The 24,486-nt window shown below is 49.6% G+C and overlaps 1 protein-coding gene across 1 annotated transcript in view; it reads right to left on the bottom strand.

The window, feature by feature from the left end:
• Positions 1 to 24,486, bottom strand: part of CRACR2A (calcium release activated channel regulator 2A) — a gene marked incomplete at both ends in the record, with an annotated part of 76,313 nt that continues 51,827 nt past the window's right edge. Inside the window, 6 exons of the mRNA XM_080704961.1 lie at positions 1 to 88; positions 1,749 to 1,825; positions 5,161 to 5,262; positions 14,353 to 14,467; positions 14,541 to 14,622; positions 21,810 to 21,942. Of these exons, the coding sequence (XP_080561087.1) occupies positions 1 to 88; positions 1,749 to 1,825; positions 5,161 to 5,262; positions 14,353 to 14,467; positions 14,541 to 14,622; positions 21,810 to 21,942 (597 nt within the window). The remainder of the gene's footprint in view (positions 89 to 1,748; positions 1,826 to 5,160; positions 5,263 to 14,352; positions 14,468 to 14,540; positions 14,623 to 21,809; positions 21,943 to 24,486) is intronic.

The following is a 24,486-nucleotide window of genomic DNA, read 5'->3' on the forward strand; positions in this document are numbered from 1 at the left end:
CTATCGACGGCAGCAAGATTTCTTCTTGGTAGGGTGGCCCACCTGAATGATGTCCTGCCTCGCCGTGTCTTCTTGCTCTTTGAGGAACCTGGGAGAGGGGAAAGGAGAGACTGTCAGTGGGAGAGATGCTGCTGGGCTTGGGGAACCGGTCACCCCCAGGTCATGGGCCATGAGGGTAATGCAGAAGGTACCCTGCCTCTCCAGATCATCAGAAAGAAAGTTTCCCCTGGCAACACAGGCATGGGGTTATAATGAAGAGGTTCATGGATCCTTCAAGACACCTCCTCTGGGAAGTCTCCCTATGTCCTGAGAGTACTCTGACCCTCTCTCTTGCAGTCCCGTCACCCAAAGTCACAGTGCACTGCTTCCTTGACTGTCCCTCACTCGAGCGTGAGCGGCTCCAGGGCAGAGCATGAGCTTTTTCTCTCTGTGTCTCTACAGTCTACCACAGATCAGCACATGGTTGAGGCTCAGAAAATAGTTATTGGTTGTTAGCTCTACAGAAGGGCTGTGCCATGTGGCCACAGCTCCAGATGAAATGTAGGCGGCGAGAGATTAAAAATAATGGTAAGCACCTAATCCCTGCCACATACTCTCCAAGCACTTCCAGTTTCTATGTCTCCTTTGATTCTAACAACAACCTTTAGGGGGGCAGGGAATGTATGACTGATGTTCCTACATTACCAACAAAGCCCAGAGAGCTATGCCCAGGCAGTCAGCAGCAGAGAAAACACACTAGATCTTTTCCTCACGGTACATAGCATAACCTCTCCAATGCATAGAATAGTTGTTTTAGGGTTTTTTTTTTGTGTGTGGTACTGGAGTTGAAACCCAGGGGCATTCTACCTCCGAGCTACATCCCCAGCCCTATTTTTTAATTTGGAAACAGGGTCTCACTGAGTTGCAAAGGGCCTAAGTATCCAAGGCTGTCTGCGAACCATGATCCTCCTGTCTCAGCCTCCCAAATGCTGGGATTACAAGTGTGTGCCACCAGGCCCAGCTGTTTGAGGTTCTTAATTGTTTCAATTAAAATATTTACACATGTCTCAGGATGAGCACTGAGGGACATATGATCACCATTTAGATGAAGAAAATGGAATTGACGCCTATGTGGATAGATGGGTGGATGGATGGATGGATGGATGGACAACTGAATGAGTGAATAAATGCCTAAGTACTGAAAATGTCCCCCAGTGTGGCTTTGTCTTCTTAATTTTCAGTGTAGCAGGGTCTTAAGGAACCAATCTTTCTATGGGGCCAATCTTTGTAACACCATGGGTCCACTGGGTTCCACTGGTTCCCATGGGTACCACTGATGGAATTCACATCGCAGCCCCTCCTCTCTCTGGCTCCTCTCCCTCCACACCAGGAACCTGCATTGTAGCTGTGCTTGTTCCCTGCTGGCTACCAACTAGTCCCCCTGCTGTGCTGTTAGCCAGGACTAAGATCACCACCATACAGTTGATAGGTCCTTTTCCCAGGGACATTTGTATTTAAAAAGAGGAACCCCACAAAAGGCAGCCTTTAAGACTCAGAAGACTGCAATGGGGGTGGCAGGCAGGAAGGGTTTCTTTTACATCATTACTGTATTTCAGAAGGGCTGCTGCCCACCAGTAAATGCCACGTAAAGGCCTTGGCCGCCATGGCCCTGGGCAGGCAGGGAGGCATGTCCTGGGCAATGGTGAGGTGAATCTGTGTATTCCATAAGGTCTGGTGCAGCTGGGCTTAGCTGCTGGCTGTCTCCGTACCTGGCTAGATGCAGCAGGGACTCTTTGGTGTTGTGACCGGAATAGGCACTGCATTCATAGAAGATTAGGTTGTTTTCCTAAAATCATAAAACAGAGAAAACACAAGGGTGGTGTTGGCGGTGCTAGAGGGAACTGCAGGAGGTGAGACGTGGGCATCCACCCTGCCTGCCTCTACCTACAGCCCTCGCCAGGCCAGCTCCCATGGACCCTGCCGCTCCCCCAGGAGCCTCCTCACTCCAGACACAGTTGATTTCTATCTCCCCGGGCTCCCTGGTTGATGCAGGAACTGTGATCATCTCCCCAGTGAGTTGGAACAACTGTAAAACAGCAAAGCTCCCTGCTGCATTGGGCTTCCACGCTTTCAGAATCTCTCTCAAGGGTGGCTGTGCTCGCCGGGCACATTGATGCGTGTAGCACATGGGAGACTGAGACAGGAGGGTCGCAGGTTCAAGGCCAGCCTCAACAACTTTTAAGACCCTCAGCAACTTAGCGAGACCCTGTTTCAAAATGAAAAATAAAAAGGGCTGGGAGTATAGTTCAGAGGTAGGGCACCCCTAGGTTCAATTCCCAGTAACAACAACAACAACAACAACAACAACAAACAACAACAAACGGATATACTCATTTCTTGTACACAGCAGCCCTGTGATGCAAACAGAAACTTGAAGACCAGCTCAAGCAGTATGCCTCCCATTCCCCAGGCAGGGAAACTGAGGCTAGAGAAGCCACATGGCTGGACTGCAGGCCACACATTTAGTAAATGGCAGGGACATCACAAGAATGCCTTTCCCAGGATGCTAGCATCCTGTGGATCTTGGCAGATACCAGAAGACGCTCACTCCACATTGGACATCTCCCTCACACCCGTTAATTAATACCGCAGCTGCCCAGGCTGTTCTCTCTGGCACACAGGACAACTGTCCGCCACCTCGTTAGGCGGAGGCTATGCTGTGAGCGTGGGGGGCCTTGGCCCAGCTCACCAAATTTCACTTATCACCTCTGTTAATAGATTGTGTGCTAATGGCATTGAGCTCTGGCTGTGAGATGCTTTCCTTGCAGGCTGATGTCTTTGGGGATACAGGCTGGCGGAGCGAGGGCACTTCTGCCTGGCTTGAAATTCAGCTTTCTCCGTCCATACTTGATAGGCCCAGTTCCTTCCTCTGCCCACTTTGCCCGGCGCCGTATGGGCTCCATCATGCTCTGACTCTGGGTTGCTCTGAGAAAGAGTAGAGCCTAGCCGGGCATGATGGGGCATACACTAAGTAATAACAGTATTTAAACTTACTTGGGACAGGAGGATTGCAGGTTCAAGGCCAGCCTCAGCAACTTAGCGAGGCTCTGAGCAACTTAGTTAGAGCCTGTTTCAAAATAAAATACAAATGCCAGCGTGGTGGCGCACACTTATAATCCCCATGATTGGGAGACGGAGACAGGAGGATCACACAGGTCCGAAGCCCCTCGCTGGCTTAAGAGACCCTATTTCCAAATAAAAATATAAAATAGGTCTGGGAGTGTAGCCCAGAGGTAGAAGAGTTCCATCCCCAGTACCACCAAAAAACAAAACAAAAAAATAAAATAAAATAAAATAAAATAAAATAAAATACAAAATAGGGATGGGGTGTGGGTCAGATATAGAATGCCCCTGGGTTCCATTTTTAGTACCAAAACAAAACAAGAGTAGAAATGTCATGGCAGAGCGCGGGTGCAGGGCACAGGGCCTAGAATGAGAAGATGGGATTTGCCTTTTGCCTTCAAGTGCTCGGCCCACTGCTGATGACCATATGGGTGACCATATGAGTGAATCATTTGACTCCTGTCTTGGTGTTTGTTTTTTTCTTAAACAGATCAAAACCAGAAGCCGGGCATGGTGACGCATGCTTGTTATCCCAGCATTCGAGAGGCTGAGATGGGAGGATCACAGTTCGAAGACAGCCTCAGCTACTTAGTGAGGTCCTTTGCAACTCAGTGAGACTCTGTTTCAAAATAAAGAATAAAAAATAGGGCTGGGGGTGTCGCTCGGAGGTAGAATGTCCCTGGGTTCTATCCCTAGTGGAGAAAAAAAAAAGGAGAAGAAGAAGGAAAGAAAATGGGATAATAGTGAAATAGGAGTAAAATAGGTCTGCAATTCCTTAACCAAAATCTTTGGATCTAGAGATATTTTGGAATTTAGGATATTGTAGAATTTAAAAAATGCACAGATATACTACCTGTTGCATATTATGTAATACCCTCAGAAGGTCTGAGATGGTGCCTTATAATCCAACATACTGACATTGCTTCAGGGTGACATTTGACTGTTTGCTCAAAGTAAAGTAAAGACTTTAAACTGCATCATGTCAGCTCCAGTCCGATTTCCCTGCCAGATGAAACACTGCAAAGTTCTGTCTTCAGAGTGACTTCACGATTGGGGACATGTAACCATCTCGCGACCCTCCACATGGGCAGCTGCCAGACCCTTCTTTGTCCTTCTTCCTGGCCTTGAATTTTACCATCTGTGCTCCTTGTCCCAGGTCTAAGCTGACAAGTCCCTGTTTGCAAGGAGTCTATGAGAGAGAGAGAGAGAGAGAGAGAGAGAGAGAGAGAGAGAGAGAGAGAGAGAGAGAGAGATGCCAGGGGATTGAACCAGGGGCATTCTATCTCTGAGCTACACTCCCAGCCCTTTGTATTTTTTTTTTTTTAATTTGCAACAGGGTCTACCTAAGTTGCTAAGGACCTCACTAAATTGCTGAGGCTGGCTTTCAGAGATCCTCTCACCTCAGCCTCCCAAGTACTGGGATTATAGGTAAGTGCCATCACGTCAGGCAGGTACAGTAAGAGTTGTAGAATCCCAGGGCTGGCGAGCTTCCCCATCCTCCCAGATACACAGCAGAAGCCAGGAACAAGCGTTATTTTGTTGCCTGGTTCTCATGAAGCCCTGCGGTCCCATTCCTGGTCAGAGGGCCGATGCTTACTGGGATGGTGGGCTTCCCGGTGGCTCCCTGAGTCTATCTCAAGTTCACAGCCTTGTGACTCTATCTTGACAGATAGGGTGACTCTTTAGCAGAGCCATCCAGGGAAGAACACACCGCCCTTGAGAGCGATCAAGGGGAAACATGAAAGATGGGACTTGAGTAATGGAGATCCTTTTGCTCTCTTACAAATCCTGATTCTGCCTTCTAAGGAATGAAATTTAGGATAATCGCCCACGCTCAGTGTTCTCTACCCAACCTCCTCTTGGACTTTGTGTCTTTCTGTGAAGTGTTGTGCAGGCCCAGAGGTACTGTGCAGGGCTACTCCCATGATGCTGAGACACCCACCCTGCTTCCTTCTCATGGGACTTCCAGACCATCCCACCCACTAGGGCTTTCAGCCACACACCTGGCTTCCCGGGGGCTCCCACCCCGTCCGGAGAGAAGGAAAGGCTGGCTCTTACCTTGGCAAGCTGCTCTCCCAGGCCCCGGGGGACTTCCCGCTCCTTCTCATTGTCAAGTTTATTGCCCAGCAGGAGAACAGGAACATGGTCTCCCACAGCTTCCTGCAGAACAGACAATCCTCCAACTGAGAGAAGCATCCATTAGGCGAGCCCAGGCGGGCAGGCTTGAAAGGCCGGTTGGAAAGATGCAGTCTGGCTTGAGGGTCCCCTGCTGCACAATACGCCCGGCACCTTGGCTAAGCCTCAGTTTACGGCGCTTCTGCCAGGAGCTGGAGGCCTGCCTCTGTGCCTCCCGGGCCCCACCTGTGCAATGACGGCTCCCCTTCCACCCTGCTTGGATCTTGAAAAGCATGTGCCGCCTCCCAGGCGTGCTGAGGATCAGAGGGGACCTTCGGCGAGGATGGACTTTGTGCGCCTGTCTAGGGCCTCTGACGCCCCGGAGGGCATCCCTAAGTGACCAGACTTAATGGACCAGAATGAACCAAGGCAATTAATCAACATGAGTTATTCTGCGTGGTTTGAATCTGCTCTGTGGGCTGCTTTGATTAGAAGTGGCATCTCCTGAGACCTGGTATTATTGCATAAGCTCCCTGAGGGTTGGATACGAGTCTGACTCACCGCACTGGGCTCGTGAGAGCTCCTGAAATGACCGCGCTGCGCCTAACTGGAGGTGGGTGCTACACACGAATGTCACTGGCTGTTTCGGCTGTAAAGAGGCCTTGAGCGTGAGAGAAGAGATCACAGCAGTGGGTGCTGAGGCGAGCACAGGGCCTTTGCACGTGTACTGCTGAGCCACAGCCCCACATCCTCAGCCCTGCAGCTGGGCTTCTTGGACCAGAAGTAACAGGTTCATTGAAGCCACGAATTCCATGTTCCGCGCTGGCTGTGGCATCACAGCTGGGGGCCTGCATCCTGGGGTCTCTGCCCTTCCTTGAGAGGAGGTGTTACGTGTGCCTCTCCTGAGGGGGACAAAGGCCCCAGAATGCACCGCTATTCAGCGAGTAAATATGGTAATGTTCACATTTAAGAGGGTTGTTATTTTTACTTTGTGAAATATTTAATTAGGGCCTTTTAATCATACTTTAGCAACAAATAGTTATTCATCGTAGCTAAATGTTTTGCTAAATCGAGGGGACTGTGGGATAACAGAAGCCGTAAGCAGTCATGGTGTGCTGATACCTTGGCTACTTTATCCCAGCATTTTTTTTTTTTTTTTTTTGGTGGTATTGGGGTTCCTGGAAACCCTTCTACCTCCGGGCTACACTCCCAGACCTAATTTTACATTTTTTAAAATTTGGAAACAGGGTCTCCTAAGCCAGCGCGCGCGGCTGGCTTCGAACCTGCGCGATCCTCCTGTCTCTGCCTCCCAAGCGCGGGGATCACAAGCGTGCGCCACCACGCCCGGCTTGTCCCAGCATTTTAAGTAACTGTTTAAAGTCCATCTGACAAGCCGGGTGTGGTGGCGCAGGCCTGTAATCCTAGCACTTGGGAGGCTGAGACCAAAGGATCACGGTTCGTGGACAGCCTTAGCTACTAAGTGAGGCCCTCTGCAACTCAGTGAGACCCTGCTTCAAAATAAAGAATAAAAAATAGGGCAGGGGCTGTAGCTCGGAGGTAGAATTCCCCAGGGTTCCATCCCCAGACCCACAAAAACATAAATAAAAATAATAAAAATAAATAAAGTCCATCTGATAGGAACACCTATTTTAAGTTTAAATGCAATAATCTTTCACATTAAAGCCTCAATTTTCCTTAATCTGCACAGTTGTTGTTTTTGCAGTTCAGCAGTAGAAAAAAGAAAACCGTTCTCATTTACTAAAGGAAAACATTAGGCTCAGAGAGCCCAAAAGCACGTCTGACAACAAACTCTCCAACCTTTTTATCTAGATTCTGATTTCCAATGAACTCTCTGCTACTTGGCCTCTCGCTAAACAGAACTCTCTGACAATGGTACCCATCGGCAGAATGGCAACTAACGTTCACAGTTATGACTCGAAGGCACTCGAGATCTTACAGTGTCTTCTGATCCACCAAAAATAAATTATGTGCACCATACCTGATGTGTTGAGTAGATCGCCCCATCTCCCGATCATTCGAAAGTTAAGAAACCCACTTATAGCATATAGCCTGCTGCGGCTCCCTATTAGCCAGAGTGTTAGTTAATGAGAACACGCTCCATCCTCTGTGCTGTGGGACTAAATACTTGTGTGAAGACTTTTTCATCGAAGAAGAAGAAGAAGAAGAAGAAGAAGAAGAAGAAGGAGGAGGAGGAGGAGGAGGAGGAGGAGGAGGAGGAGGAGGAGGAGGAGGAGGAGGAGGAGGAGGAGGAGGAGAAGGAAGGGGAGGGGGAGAAGGAAGGGGATGGGGATGAGAAGGAGAAGGAGAAGGAGAAGGAGAAGGAGAAGAAGAAGAAGAAGAAGAAGAAGAAGAAGAAGAAGAAGAAGAATGGAACTGAGCCAAGAGACTTGCTGTTTAGAGCACATGAGAAAGATATATTTGTAGATTTATGTGTGAGGAATGACTCAGCTTGTGGGATTTCTTGACATGAAAACTCTGAAAATATGAGCATCAGACTTGAAGTCGCAGGGTAAAATTCTAACCTGTGTTCCTGTTGCTTACTGGGCATGGGCTAGGCTGCAGATCCCTCCCCTGCAAAAGGAATGATAGGCACCGCATGGCCGAATGATAGAAACAGGAGTCGGGAGCCCGACATCTGGCCCCCACGTACCACAAACAGCTGGGCTGCCTCTTGGGAGCAGAAGGGGCAATCTTCTTTCTTTTTTAAAAGTGATTCCTCCTAGATATAAAAAGTTTCGAAGGAGCAGGAAAGAAAGCAAAGCGCCCGGAGGGGCTGTGGTTTCTGGTCTCCAATTGTCCCTCTCACACAACCACCAGGACGCCTCACCGCCTCCCTGTCCTGGCTGGACACTGGGATGAGCAAAGGAGGCCATCTCCCAGGAAATGGCGAAAAGCAACGAGAACTCACACATGCCTGCGAAGCCCGCTAAGCATCCTGGGAAGCCTTCCAGCATCACCCCAGCCCAAGGCCAGACTCCGATACAGGGGTGTGGGAGGGGCCCAGAGTGTGGTCCCTCAACGGGAGCCCCCGGGCCTTGACAATCTTCCCATATTTTGTATTTTTCCTTTTTATATGTGTGTGTGTGTTTGTGAGTGTGTGTTGCTGGGACTGGAACCCATGCATGCTAGGCAAATGCTACACCCTTAGCCCCACACTTTCCTTAAAAAGCCTGAAATACGGCTGGGCATGGTGGTACTTGGGAGGCTGAGCCAGGAGGATCACTAGGAGGCCAGCCTCAGCAACTTAGCTATACCTCGTTTCAAAATGAAAAATTGAAAGGGCTGAGGGGTACAGCTTCAAAGTAGAATGCCGCTGGGTTCAACCTCCAGTACCAAAAGAAAAGAAAAGAAAAGAAAAGAAAAGAAAAGAAAAGTTCAAAGCAAACCTCCTTCAACAGCTTCTAGGGACTTGGGTTTCAGTCCCATCTGACTTCTAGTGTTCATATTGCTCGGATGTTGGTTAAAGTCCTGAAGGGGAGGCAGGCCAGAGTGAAGGACCCTTGCTCCTTATCCAGGCACACAGCCTCTCCTTAGGAGACCTGGGCTCTGTGGCTGTGAGGGTCTGAGGGCCGTCACTCCACTGATCACCAGGGTTGATTTGCCTGCTCTGGCTGGCTGGGTCTCCCCTAACTCCCCTAGCAATCCATGCATGTCCCTCTCCAAGCCAAAGGGGACCACCATCCCTGCTACAGGAGGACCCCTTTCTTCATTCTGGGGTATACAGTAGCTGTGCCCCCCTGCTAAAACCTTTTAACAAGCCGGGTATGATGGCGCACGCTTGTAATCCCAGCATTTGGGAGGCTGAGATAGGAGGATCATGGTTTGTGAACAGCCTCAGCTACTTAGTGGGGCCCTTTGTAACTCAGTGGGACCCTGTTTCAGTATAAGGAATAGTAGTAGCACAATTCGTAATAGCCAAAATATGGAACCAACCCAGGTCTCCATCAACAGATGAATGGATTGCAAAATTATGGGAAATAAACACAATGGAACTCTACTCAGCTATAAAGATCATGCCATTCGCAAGAAGATGGAAAGATCTGGAGAGCATTATGTTACGTGAGATCAGCTAAGCACAGAAAGAGAAGGGACATACGTTTTCTCTAATATGCCCAAGCTAGGGAGCACTGGGGATACCAGAGGGACTCCAGATAATGGAGGGGAAACCTCAGCAAAGCCAGAAAGGGAGGGTAGGAGAGGAAGAAGGCTGAGGTTGATTAATGGAGGAACTACATCTGAATATGTGTAAAAGTCTGAATACAGCACGGTTAACCTGGACATTCAGTGTTGGGAGGGGGAAGGGGAACGGGAGTGGGGGAGAGGGCACCAAGCACAGTCTAAATGTACACCATTTTCAATACGTTCCACTTATAAATAAAAGTTTAAAAAAATGGGGCTGGGGGTGTAGCTCGGAGGTAGAATGTCCCTGGGTTCCATCCCCAGTACCGCAAAATAAAAAACAAACACAAACAAAAACAAACAAACAAAAGCACCTAACAAGCGCTCAAGAATACTTGCGCTCTGCCCCGGGGGGACCGACTGGATTCCTCCTCTTGTCCAAGTCTCTATTCTCTGATCTGTGAAATGGGCTTCTACCGCTGGCTTCTACCCCAGGAACTTTTCTACACCTTCGATCATTTTAGCTGCCTATCTCTGAAATTGAGCTTGTGAGAAGACAGATTTGGTGAAATTCCAAAGATCACCCATCTCTTGACTTTAAATAACAAGAGCTGTCAGTCTGAAGAAGAGGACTGGCATCCAGCTCAGGACGTGCAGCTGTTGCGTTTGGTTGGTGGTAGGGTGTGCGTGCGTGCACGTGCCTGTGTGTGTGTGAGCACGTGCCTGTGCGTGTTAATATCTATTTGCTGGAAGGCATGAAAAAGCACTTAGCTGGGATAGTGCTGTTATTTCTCCAGAGTCAGAACCAAAAAAAAAAACAAAACAACAACAGCAACAAAAAAAATCAGCACATTAAAGCACGCCGTTATGCTAAGAAAAAAATGACTGTAAAATTATATCTTGGGGGTTTCCATATTTATCCACCCCCCTGGACTATGAGTCAAAACAAGATTTATTTGTGTCGTTCGTTTTAAACTGCCAGCACTTCAAGCTCAACTTGGAACGTAGAGAAAGAAGAAAAAAAACCAAACTGCTATTTTCTGCTCGTGCTGTGTAATCCACTGTCACCAAGGACAAAGGTCACGGATGCGGTTCAGCTAAGCAGCCTTGGAAGGGAGAGGGGAGCGGGCCAGAGCCCCTCCAGTGAGTGGAAGAACCTCTCAGCCTGGAGACTGAAGCAAGAAGGACCAAAAAAGAAGCTAATACTTATTTCTCGGCAGCAGATTCCAGCTTTGTTTGTGGCCATATGTAAATTTTCTTCCTGCTCAGACATACCGATCTACAGAGACACCCATCTACCTGGCTGAACCAGCCCAGGGATTTTCTACCTTCTTGACTTGTAGGCCTAACACCATTGTGCTTTCAGAATGACAACAATTATTCAAATGAGAACTTCAACACCCTAGGACTGCAGGCACTGGGGAGCAATAATCTGGATTTGGGGAGAACCACCAGCCCCCCAGGTTTGTAGCCAATTCTACCTTCTCTATCCTATTCCCACCCCAAGTGGTCAGATGTTCAGCTGGCTCCGTGCCTGGTTGGTCCCATGGTCTTAACATGGGATGCTTAGAGCCCAATCAGTTTCTTCTGCCAATTGGAATGATTAAGCCAGTTCTGCCCAAAGGGAAGGGTTGAGATTGTAACATTTGCAGGAATGATGAACTACTACTTTGCCTGGCCCTTCCCTCTCTTTGGGGTTTCCTGTTTGGTGATGCAATCCTCCCTCCTCCCCTCCCCCACACTTCTACCATGATGCGACCCAGCCAAAAGGCCCCTCATCATCGGAGCTGAGCCAGCGCAGGTGCCATGCCCTTGATCCTCCCAAACTGTGAGCTAAACAAACCTCTTTTCTTCCCATGAAACTTACTCTAGATGTGCTGTTACAGTAACGAAAAGCAGGCGGACGCTGCGGCTATTCTCTCACACAAGGATTTTGGTTCCCTTTGAGCTGAAAGGTCCTCTCATTCGCACACACTCCCGCTCGGTCCTGGCCCTGATGGAGCCCAATCCCATACACCGTAGAGCTGAGGAAAGGAGCCTTTCCGAGCATCTGGTCCACTCCCTCGCTGAACAGTTTCATGGCTGATCTGGGACAGTAAGAACTTCTTGCCCAGGAAACCTCGCTTCCTCCCCCGGGCATCAGTTCCTGCCCCATACAGGCTCTTAGAGGAGCAAGGGCTGCCGTGTGTGGTGTGTGTGGTAATGGAAGCCTTCTTTTCTTGTGCAGCTTTTCAGGCGGAGGGAAGAAGGGCCACTGGGAACAGCTGGCCACCATTCACTTAATAATAAGGCGTCAGAACTGTGAAGGCTGTTATTAGAGCCCCCTCCGCCCTCCTTCTCCGGGAGAGGGAGTTGGTAAAGTGCTTGGAGCTCTTTGAAAAAATAAGGTGCTCCACAAATATAAAGTACTTATTATTTTCAGTTTCCCTCAGATCAAATTAGGTGTCAAGTCTTAATCTATCACCTGACATCTCTGATTGCTGGTTGCCACGGCAGAATGACTTAGCTTTTCAAGAATTGGGAGAACAATTGCATTATGGTGCCTCTGCTCCACACACACATGCTGCCACTTGACACAGCCTCCCGTCCTTGCTCCCAGGGAACTCAAGGCATCGTCCCGAGACTTCTGCAGCGCCTGTGAGCACTGGGCCTGCGGTCCATCGCAGCAAATTCTTGGTGAGGGGGTCACAGATGTCTCCAAAAATGATTCAGAACCTTGTTACTCAAAGCTTGGGCCCTAGACTAGCAGAACTGGCCTCCCCTGAGAATTTTTTTTTAGAAATGCAAAATCTCAGTCCCTCCCCCCACCCATGAGTCCCGATCTGCTGAATTAGTTTGCAATTTAGCCAGAGCCCCAGGAAGATTTCCAGGTATCTGGGATTTGAGAAGCACTTGTTGGGGCTGGGAACTGTCGGGTGGCTAAGAGTCAAAATGATTTGGGGAGCTGTTAATTTTTAAAAATTATTTCCAAGGCCCTGCATTATTCTATTTGGGAGAGAAGGTCTAAGCATCAGTGTGCTTTTTTTGTTATTATTATTATTTGTTTGTTCAATTTTGAGGTACTGGGCATTGAACCCAGGGGCATTCTACCTCTGATCTACACCCCTACCCCTATTTTTTATTCTTTATTTTGAAACAGAGTCTCACTAAGTAGCGGAGGCTGGATGTGAACCTGTGATCCTCCAATCTCAGCCTCCCAAGTACCGAGATCACAAGCGTGTGCCACCACGCCTGGCTCAGCATGGTGTTGTTTTCTATAGGTGATCTTCATGCTTATCTAGGGCTGGAATCATCCTTTGGAGTTTAATCATATCTTCTGCTATATTTTTTAAAAGGAAAAAACTGCATTAGCCATTATGTATGGGCCACCTCAGCCTGGTGTCCAAGCCCAGGGGGGCTTTAAAATTTAAAATTTAAAGAGGAGGAGGAGGAGGAAGAGGAGGAGAAAGAGGAGGAGGAGAAGGAAGAGGAGGAGAAAGAGGAGGAGGAGAAGGAAGAGGAGGAGAAAGAGGAGGAGGAGAAGGAAGAGGAGGAGGAGGAGAGGAGGAAGAGGAGGAGGAGGAGGAGGAGAGGAGGAGGAGGGGAGGAGGGGAGGAGGAGGAAGAGAGGAGGAAGAGGAGGAGGAGAAGGAAGAGGAGGAGGAGGAGGAGAGGAGGAAGAGGAGGAGGAGGAGAGGAGGAGGAGGGGAGGAGGAGGAGAGGAGGAGGGGAGGAGGGGAGGAGGGGAGAAGGAGGGTCTTCCAGGTAATCCAGAACTCAAGGAATGCCGTTGCTCCGGGGCCCTGCCCAGGCCTCTGGTTTGGGAGAAGCCGGGAACCCTCATGCTACAGACCAACCTCCCCGTGTGTCAAGGGTTGTCACAGAGGCTCCAAACGCTGCCCAGAGTGGCTCCAGGACAGTGCGCAGCTGGGCCAGCTGGAGCCACAAATACTCTGGAGTGGGAGAAAAGGGCAAGACCAAGGGAAGCGTTTGCCGTGACTCTATTTACACCCGGGCTTCTCAGAGAGGATCCTTCGCTGACACTCCACTCCGGGCCCCTCCCCACCCGCCTCACTCAGTTCACAGTGACCATAATGGCAAAATTACCGGGTGTCTGAGTCCCTGTCTTTTGCCAGAACACCAAATACCACAGACTGAGTAATTTGTAAGGAATAAAAGCTGATCCTCTCATGGCAGCTGGATCTGATGAGGAACTTCTCATTGGTGGGGACTCCCCAGGTCCAAGGAACCATGAAACTTTACACGGAGACAGAGCATCCTCCTCCCTCCCTCTCTCTCTCTCCCTCCCCCTCCCTCCCTCCCCCCCTCTCTCCGTGTGTGTGTGTGTGTGTGTGTGTGTGTGTGTGTGTGTGTGGTGCTGGGGATTAAACCCAGGATCTTTTTGTTTGTTTGTTTAAAACCTCTGAGCTATCCCCAGCCCTATTTTATTTTGAAACAGGGTCTACAGGGACTCACTAAGTTGCCGAGGCTGGCCTTGAAACCGAGATCCTCTTGTGTCAGCCTTCCAAGCCTTGAAATGACAGTCATGTACCACCACACCCAGCTTTCAAGAGTCTCTCCTCTTGCTATAAAGCCACAGTCCCATTGGGTAAAGGCAGACAGCACCTTTTATGACCTCATTTAACCTTAAACACCTCCCAAAGGCCCCATTTCCAAATATCATACTTGGGTTCAATTTCTACCCTTCAAATACCTATACTGGGGGTTGGATTTCGCCAAGAGTTTTGGTGGGGACTGAAAGCACAGCGCTGGTGTCACCAGCAGTTCTTGTGTTCCTGGTCTCCACAAGGGCAGGGGTTGTATCTGTTTTGTTAATCTCTGATCCCCAGTACCCAGCTGGGTACCAGGAACTTGGACAGATGAATGAAAGCCTGCAGCAGTGAGTTCCCAATCAGGTTGTGAAAGTGCAGAAGGCCGGGCCAGGAGGCAGAGGGCCGGGAAAAGAAAGAGAAGTGGGAACAAGCGGGAGGGTGTCCGGGAGGGTGGCCCGCTGTACCTCCACGCTGCTCAGCCACCGCCGGACGGACAGGAACGACTGCTTGGCTGTGAGATCGTACATGATGATGACGCCATCTGCCTTCCGGAAGAACTGCTGGGTGATACAGCGGTACCTGCCCCGGGAGGCCGCATGTCAGGGGACTCGGCCTTCCTCTGCAGCCCCGGCCCTCAGAGACAGCGCCTCACCTCTCTTGCCCGGCTGTGTCCCACAGCTGCAGCGCCACCTGCGAGCGGTCCACATTCACGGTCTTCACGCGGTAGTCGATGCCTGCGAGGTGGACGGGGCTGTCAGGGCTGCCTCGGGCCAGAGGCATCCTCAAGTCAGGAGGAGACAATGGACTCCTTTGGGTCTGCTCTCTTGTCAGGCCCAGGGCGACAGCCCACCCTGTGCATTCCTGGGGGAAATGCACAAAGCAGGTACAGGAAGGGAAGGGACTCGAGGTCTGGTCCTGTCCCTGCACCTTGATCTAATCGCTTAACCTCTCTCGAGCACGAGCTCCCACACCCTCTTGTCGGAGACTATATAAAGCTCCAGTCGGATCACACAGTAAAAGCAAGAGGCCCAGGAAGGGATGCTTGCTATTCAGAAATCTTCCTCGTTGGGAAAATGGAAGAGGAACTATGTCCTCTTTCCCTCATCTCCTTCCCCTTCCCTCCTTCCTACCATCCTTTCTTCCTCTCCTCCCTCCGTTGTCTCTTCCTTTCTCTCTCTCTTTTTTAGGTTGAAATCCTTTCAAAGGTTCCCTAATAAAATTCAAATATTCTGAGGGGCTGGATCATACTTTAAGGCTTCCTTCAGCCAACCCAGAAGTAGATGGAGGAGGAGGAGAGAAAAGGAGGGAAGGAGGAGGAAGAGGGGAGGAGGAGAAGGAGAAGGAAGAGAGAAAAGGAGGGGAGGAAGCCCAGGGCCAAGTGCTCCCGTTGAAAGAGATGATTGACGAGGAGGAAGCGGAGAAGGAGGAGGGTGGCGCTGGCAGGTAGAGGAAAAGACAGAAGAGGAAAAGCGGAAGTAAGAGCCAAAGGCAGCACTGGCCCTTGAGATGGACTTAAAACTGCCAACCCATGCTGGCTTGATGGCGTGCACCTGGAATTCCAGTAGTTGGGAGGCTGAGACAGGAGGATTACAGGTTCAAGACCAGCCTCACCAACTTAGTGAGAGTCTCAGCAATAAAGAGAGACCATGTTTCAAAATAAAAAATACAAGGACTGAGGGCGTAGATTGAAGTAGAGTGCCCCTGGGTTCAAACCCTAGTACACACACACACACACACACACAAAAAAAAAAAAAAAAAAAAAGATAAGAAAAGAAAAGAAAGAAACTCTCAATTCATCATTGGACCATTCATATAATCCCTCCCCTAAGGGTACGACACTCCCTGGGGTCTTCAACCCCAGAGAAAAGGATCAGATGATGTGCATTCTGTGCTCACAGCAGCCTTCTGAGGTAAGGACCCCAGCACAGCCTCTTTGATATAGACAGCCCTCGCTCCTGCTACCTGTGAGAATGTTCACAGATGCATAAAGATGTTCAAAGAGTCTTCCCTGCTTAAGATGCCTCATCGCAGACCTCGAGGGCATCTCCTTCCACCTTCAAAAAGGCCTGTGAGCGCACACTCAACTCACTACTGAACCATGGAACCAGCCTAGGCGTCCAAAACGTGGTTCCACCTTCAAAAAGGCCTGTGAGCGCACACTCAACTCACTACCGAACCATGGAACCAGCCTAGGCGTCCCTCAACAGATGCATAGATAACCAAAACGTGGTGTAAACACACAATAGAATTTTACTCAGCCACGCAGGAAAATGCGTGGAACTCGAGCATATAATGCTAAGTGAGATCAATCCGTCTCAAAAAGTCAAGGGTCTTGTATTTTCTTTCATACGTGGAAACCAGAAAGAGGAAACAAAAGAGACTTCAGATAAAGGAGAGAGGCCAGGAAATTAGGAAGGGGATTTGGGGAGGAGGAAGGAGAGGGGAAAAGGGAGACTTGATAAAGGAAACAGCTCAAACAATTTCACATACGTTTGTGGAGCTATTGATTCCAATTTCAATATATGAACAGGGAGAGGGAGGGAGCGGGGTGGGGTCCGGAGGAACCGTGCTGGATACTGTGTGCACGGATGTTTCTATTACACTGAATCTCAATATGATGTATGACTATGGTGCAGTGATAAAAGCTTATTAAAGAAAGAAAAAAACAAGCCTGTGAGCTTCTGGCTCTGGAGGACTTGGGAACAAACAGCAATAGCAGCTGAGATAGAGAGCCAGAGAGCTACCAGAGACCAGACAGACAGACAGCCTAGAGGCGGGAAGAGGTCATGGCAGCCCCTGGCACCCTGGGGGAGGGCAGAGGGCATCACTTCTGGAATGGCAAGACCCGCAGGTACTCTAGAGGCCCTTTGCTTCACAGCTGAAGGCCAGAGACAGGAGTAGATTTTTCTCAGTCTCTGGACTGAAAAAAAAAAAGTAGAAAAAGTAGCATGCTTTTTATTTCCAGGGCTCCCATCTTCGTCTTCAGCATCCCTGCGACATTCAGGTGGGGATTATGATCTGCCCACCATGAAGAATGCAGCAGAAGCAGCCATGCTTTGACCCAGTGGCCAGCAGCTGCAGCGAGGTGTAAGTAAGCCCAGGTCTGGGCTCACTGCTCCATTTATAGAAACACACAGAGGCCAGGCTGCCCAGAGCTCCATCACACCCAGAAAGCCCAGGGCCACGTGCTCCCGTTGAAAGAGATGACTGATGACCAACTGGCAGCTGAAACCAAGGGCCGGTTTTCTTCTAAAAGCAAAGGCGCTTCCCCGGTCTGTGCTCACAGAGACCGAAGGGGGCTGCCTTCTTTCTGATAACTGCTCGAGAGAGAGTCAGCCATGGTCAGTGCACCTGCAAGGCCAGATTTGAAACCAGTTGGCAGGTGCCAAGCCGCTAAGGGAAGAGCCTCTGCTTGTTGGAAAGGCTCACAGGAGGCTGGGGAGCTGGGTCCTGCCTCTGGTGTACCTGTTCTACCCCCGCTTAGCTGCTTTGCTAGAGGATGGGGAGCCTGGTGGTGCAGGAAGTGAGGTCAATGAGGGGGGCTGGGGAAATGTACTCTGTGCTGTAAGGAGCCAGCTGAGACTCCTTGTTGGCGCAAAGCACATCTCTCTCTTTCTGCAGCTTTGGACAGCCAGGCCAAGGAAGCAGCTGAATGTTTGCGCAGGGGCTGGGTGTGGGGGAAGGGCATGGAGAATACGAGGACGTGAGGCTGGAGACCAGCAGGTGGACCCCATGACAGGAGCGTACCAGGGGCCAACAGAACAGGCGGCACAGAATAATGCGGACCCAGAGGTCATGGATTAAACTGGGTTTAAGACCACAGCCAGCTCTAAAGGTCCAGGTGTCGGGAGACCTGTGTTCTGTTTTCCTGTCTCAGTTCTGCACTGCCCAGCACTATTGAGGTAGGATAGAAAAAATAAAATAGGTAGAGAGAAGATATAAAGGAAAAACTTTAGTATGGAAACTTGTGGCAAAGTTCCCCAATACCCTTATTCCCCAGCCAGGTCTGTTAGTCCCAAATTTCTGAAGAATTTTCAAGTCTTCTCATGACCCTAAGCACTGTTGACTGTCCTCAAAGAGGTATCCATCTGACAAGGGAGACCACACCAAAAGAGGGCCAGACACCAGACCAGAGGTTCCCTGGCTTGTAGAACACCTTGAACTGTTAATTATCCAACCGAACAAAATAGTTAAGTGAGAAAAACTATCCGGGGGGGGGGCAAAAGACAGAGGTCGCCCAAAAGAGCCTGGGTGACTCTTAGCCATCCCTGAATAGTCCAAGCAAAAAAAGCTCCCTACTGATAAGTCCGCAAACGACCCCAAAGCATCTTGTGACTACAGGACTGATGTCGTCCTCACACACCTCCTCCTGTCCACCTCTCATGAGAGTATCCTATCAAAGAAGAGTCACACAGCCCAGTGCGTCTCCCATGCTGGGCACGGCCCACATTCTCCCTCCGCTGTGCATCCCTTACTTTCCTAAATAAATCTCAGCCCATGTCTCTGATTGGCTGGTGCTGAAGTTCTTCTCCATCACCTAAGCCAACGGCCTTGTCTGTCCTGAGTTGGGCTTCCCCTCTCTCCCTCACTGGGAATTCATTGGGACCTTTCACGAAACCATTCCTTCTCTTGTGACACGATGACCTTGGAGACATCATTTCCCATCTTTTTTTGTTTTGTTTTGTTTTTTAGTGGGGGCTTATTTTTCCTCTCCTGTAAACTCAGGTAAAGCTGGGCCTGGTGGTACTCACCTGTAATCCTAGTACGAGGGAGACTGAGACAGAAGTATCAAAAGTTAGAAGCCAGCCTCAGCAACTTAGTGAGATCCTGTTTAAACAAAACAAACAAAAATAGGGCTGGGGGTGGAGCTCGGAGGTGGAATGCCCCTGGGTTCAATCCCCAGCACCAAAAATAAAAACAGAAACAAAAAAAGAGGTGAGACAGAGGGCGAGAAGGGGGAAGTTGGGTGCTCATGACCCTTGGGTTCTATCTGCAGCATCCAATGGTGATCGCACAAGGTGACCTTCAATTTTCACCTTACTGGTTCCTATGTGACAGCTGGCGTCAGGAGCCACCTGTCACCGGAGTATGTTGTGGTTGATGGGGTGAGTTGGAGCTAGGCTGAGGGGCCCCAGGAAGGCGACATTAGCTTTTCTAGAGCAGACAGGCTCACACTGTCACTGCGCAGGGAAGATACGGAGTGGGAGCACCAGCAAGTCGTCATGGAGAAAGGCCTGGGGGGCTGGTGGGGGGGGGGAACTCTGGGCAGCTCTCTGTAGCTGTGGAGTGAGATAGAAATAGACAGATGCCAAGAAAGGACAGAGGACATTCTGTCAAGGACTCCTTTTGCAAGAAATGCTTTGGGTTCTGGTCTGGGATTTAAAGTAGGGAGGTTGGAAAACAATGTGGAGTGGAGAAAGGGCACTGGACTTCGAGTCCTGGGTGCTAAAAAGCTTTAGTTTCTTTTTCTTTTAATTAAAAAAAATTTTTTTTTGCAGTACTGGGGATGGAACCCAGGGACATTCTACCTCTGAGCTATACCCCCAGCCCTATTTTTTATTCTTAATTTTGAAACAGGGTTTCACTAGTTGCGGAGGCCTCACTAAGTAGCTGGGGCTGTGATCCTCCTGTCTCAGCCTCCCAAGTACTGGGAATACAAGTGTGCGCCCCCACTTCCGGCTCTTTAGTTTCTAATAAGTAGTCTGATTGTGGATCTCAATTTTCTTACTTAGGACAGGGTGTGAATAGACTGTTTCCAAATTTCTTTCAGACTCCAGTGCTCTACCTAGAACACCCCACCATTTGACATTCCCAGGATGCCCACAGAGCCCAGGAAGCGACTTCTGAAGGATCAGGCAGAGTCCTAAGGCCGAGGAGTAGGGTACAGCAAGTCACACAGTGGTATTACAGCAACTTGCATTACACACAAGCCGGAGTCCAGCGCACCGCAGTCTCAGGAGGGGCCGGGAGGGCAGGGAGTCAGAATCCCCTGCTGATGGAGATGACAGTCCGTCCTTCCTGAGGGGGTGGTGATTACTGCCCAGAATGTCCAAGCCCCGTTCTGGAGCTGGACTGCTCTGGCCTTAGGGGGCTGTGATCTTTCTGGTGGCCAGCGTGGCATCGAGCGTCAGGGAGACGCCTCGCAGCTCTGCTGAGGCTTGTTTGGAACAGTGCGGCGCAGGGCCTTCCTGATTCGCCAACTCTGATTTCTCCCCCTTCCTAAATTGTAGGCGTTTCCATAATTGGCCTCCTGGGAAGTGAAAATTAGTCTGACTTTTCTCTTCTCTCGGGGTGTTCCATCTCAGGGCCCCAAGTTGGAGCTATCAATGGACCCCGTTCTCGTTGACAGGAGAGGCTGCTGGGGGCCACGCCTTTGGAACTCTGAGGCCTGTGTGGTCCCCTGATGTGAGGCCCAGCTCCTGGCAGCGCCACCAGAGAAGGCGTCAGCCTCCCCACGCACGGCCGCCTGCGTGGCTGCCCTGCTGCCTTCGGGGCACTCGGCTGGCTCCCGCTGTCCCCACTGACCCTCTCAGAGGTCCAAGATGGCGAGAGATCCCAGCTCGGAAGCACCCCGGTCAAATCCCTCATTTTTCAAATGAGGAAAACCTGAAGTCCAAAGAGGGATCGCGTCCTCTCCAGGTCACGGAGCCAGCCGGTGTCAGAGGTGGGATGAGGAGGCAGGATTTCTTTTTTTTCCTTTTGGCTTTTGAGACCGAGAGTTGAACCCATGGGTGTTCTACATCTGAGCTACACCCTCAGCCTTATTTATTTTTTATTCTGAAACAGGGTCATGCTAAGTTGCTGAGTGGTCCTTCCGCCTCAGCCTCGTGAATACCAGGATCACGGGCACGGGCGACCGCACCCAGTTAGGATGCAGGGCTTCTGATGTCTCCTTGAACTCGCACAGTACCTCCCACGTGCACCAACGTCTCCCCACTCCAGAGGCGGAGCGGGGTCCCTACCCCTCATTGGGCACGACTCAGTATTGTCTGGGGCACTGTGGAATGGGATAGAAGGAAAGCTCTGGGGAGGACAGGATCAGCACTGGCCAACCACAGGAAATGTGGACAGGCCTCTTAACTTCTCTGGCCTCAGTTTCCCCATCTGTCTACCGTGCTGATAATGATGCCTGTTCTTCAGGGTTCTTATGAATGAAGATTGAAATGATGGCCATAAAAACCCTGGGTCAATCCTCATATCATAAAAATATATTACGTACAGTTGAGTTATCTGCTTGGTTAAATAGTACACCGTTGGCATTCGACGTATTTATTTTTCGCTGAGTGATTCAGCTCTGTGGAAGCTAAGAGGTCAATATGCCCTTGGGCCTCGCCTCATATTCCGATGCAGAGTCCAGCTTCGAGCGAAGCAATTAATAGCTTCTATTTAAATAAAATATTATCCAAGAGTGGGAACACATCCAGCCATGATCACCCATGAAAGCTAAGCCTAATGAGCTTTCCATAATTAATTCCAGCTGTCACCCAGCGGGCCGGGGATGCAGGACAGGTAAAAGTGGATGGGTGAAGAAGCCGTCCAGAGCACTGTGCCCCATCCCTGTTCACACACACACACACACACACACACACACACAGAAGCAGCAGGCCCGTGGGTGTAGGGGCAGGGTGTGGGTCTCTGCTCTGCTGGAATCCCGCTCAGTCCTGGGGAGCATAAAGCTTTCAGAGTCCTGCTGAAAGTGGGAAAGGACAAAAGGCCCCAACGCCATCTTTGCCAGCTTTAATTCCATAAGCCCAGGGCTGGTTTACTGAAGCATTCGGGGTCCCATGATGCACAGCGGCCAGCAGCGTGAGGGGCGATGTCCTCCCCTTGCCCTCCCAGCCCACCATGGAACAAAGCAGATACTAGCGTCCCCCCAGACAGTCCCCGGCCCTCCCACAGCCCCTCTCCAGGAAAGGCTCACCCACAGTCGCCGCCATGCCCGGGGAGAACCGGTCCTCACAGAAGGTCCTCAGGAAAGAGGTCTTCCCCACAGCGGAGTCGCCCACAAACACAATCTTGAAGAGCCGGTCTGGGGTAGAGGGAGAGCTGTCCTCCTGTGGACCGCACACGGTCTGGTTACCGGTCAGGCATGGCTGCTGGACCCGGCTACTGCCATGATGCAGTCTTCACCCATCCCTGCTGTGGTCCACGGGGGGCCAGCAGGAAGGAGGCCACTCTGGCCCCAGAGCACAGTTAGCGCAGTACTCAGGGCATAGAAGCTCCTTCCGGCAACCCCAGGAGGGAGGAGAAACAGTCGCCAACCAACACGTCAGCCGCCCGCTGGGAGCTGGGGTGGGAGGCAGGCCCCAGTTGATGGTGGAGTGGAGATGCAGGCACATAAACAAATAATTAGAGCACAGTACTGCAAGAGCTGTAGGAGCGCAGAGGAGGAGTCAGGGGTCCAGAGAGCAGAGCTGAGAGAGGAGGCAGGGGTTCCCTGTGGGCAAGAGCAAAGGAAAGAAGGCCTCTTCGAGTCTCCTTCCTGTCTTGTCATTAAAAACCTGGATAGAATGGAAGACACTCTTCCCTCCTGCATGGCGCTCTTCCACCCCGTCTCGATGGCTTCCATGCAGGTGTGGCCATCTTCTTCCTATACCCAGAAGGCCTCCAGTTGGGAAGTCCCGTGATACCAGGCCACTGCTGCCCCAGAGGGCCATCAGTCACCGCCACTGTGTCACCCGGACACACAGAGGGACAGAGTCAGCCTGCCCATCAGTCTGGGACACTAGCGCGCAGGGATGCGGCCTTGGGTCCAGCAGGGGGGAGTGTGAGCAGCGGGCTTTGCACACGGGGCTTTGCACATCCTTCTCTCGAGGGATGAGGGATGGCCCTTCCCTAGCCTCCTCATGGTCTTGCCTTCCGGCTCAGCTCAGCACTGCCTGGTCAGAGGAGGAGGCTCTTTGGAATGTATTTAAAAGTGGATTCGGGGGAATTAGCGCCCATCCTTGAGTAAATACTATAATGGCAAAGCAGCTGATGTTAGCGGTACTTGAGTTGCAGAGAAAAGCCATTAACAGTCTTTGGGGGAGAAATCAATTCCATGGAGTACTTAGGGAGGAATTCAAGGTCAACTACCGGAATTTATACTAAAATTAAAAAAAAAGAGAGAAGCTCACACTAAAAAAAATATGCCCCTATCTCATTTTCTCTATTCACATAATGCACAAGGGTGCTGGCCCTCTCCCAGTCTCTTGTCTTTGTGCCTCTGTTATTTGTTTTTGACTAAAAAGTAGGGCACCAATCTGTGTATCCCCAGGTACAGGTACCAAGTGGAGAGCCTGGAACCCAGGAAGGAGGAGGCATCCTGGTGGCAGAGGTGTTGGGACCCTAGCCGTGGAGGCCATCCCCTCCCTGGGAAGAGCGCTTTTTTGCAAACACAAGAACATAAGCACAGCGATGGTTCTGTCTCAGGCATGAGAGCAGCGAGCCCCTTCCTGCTCCACCACCCTAAAATGTCATTATTTATATTTTCATGCATTTCTTACAGCTTTTTTCTATATATATGTGTGTGTGTGTGTGTGTGTGTGTGTGTGTGTGTGTGTGTGTATGCTTTATTTGAAAAGATTTGTGAATTGTATATAATTATATATGAGTTTATATATAATTATATATAAAGTTTCATACATTTTATATTATATAAGCACATAATATACTTAGGTATATAATGTATTATATGCTATATATATGTAAGATATAATAGTGCATACTTCTATAATAGTATATGTAAGATATTATATATGCCTAAGATATATATATCATATATAGAGATGATATCATATATATATCATATATAAGTAACATATCATATATAGTAAGATATCATATATAGTAACATGATATTTTTATATTATAGCATATAATAATGATACATATTATCTAATACTATATATTTATACATTGTGTCATATTAGAATGATTTTATACAAAACTTTATGTATTATATATGTACATATATAATATATGATATTTATGGTTGTATATATTATATATAGTTATATCCTATCTTATAATTACATATATAATTGTACTTATTTTATTTTGTTCTTATATTTTATATATAGCTCTTTGAGTGACTAAAGCTTTTTGAAAATCTGATTTTTAATAGTTGCATACTATTTTATTAAATTAACATAGTATAACTATGTTCCTATGATTGGGTGTTTTATTTTTCAGTGGTGTGCCATTTTAAAGAACATTTAGAGCCGGGCGTGGTGGCGCACACTTGTAATCCCTGCGCTTGGGAGGCAGAGGCAGGAGGATCGAGGCCAGCCGTGCTGGCTTAAGAGACCCTGTTTCAAAAATACAGAAAATAGGTCTGGGAGTGTAGCCCAGAGGTAGAAGGGCTTCCAGGAACCCCAGTACCACCAAAAAAAAAAAAAAAAGAACATTTATATTCTTGACTCAAGTCTTAATCTGACTCTGGTTATTTTCTTAGGAGAATTTGCTGGGAGTGCTGGTGTGGCGGATATGGCATCTTTAAGCTCCTGAGTTCTGTTTTCAAGTGCTTTCCAGAGGGCTGGCTCTGATGCCTGCCTCTGGCCTGGTGCAGGGGGCCTCATTCCCAGCAGCCTCTTTTGACACTGGTGCGTGGCTTCTAG

The sequence above is a fragment of the Muscardinus avellanarius genome (genome assembly GCF_963383645.1).
Source record: "Muscardinus avellanarius genome assembly, chromosome: 11".
NCBI lineage: Eukaryota > Metazoa > Chordata > Mammalia > Rodentia > Gliridae > Muscardinus > Muscardinus avellanarius.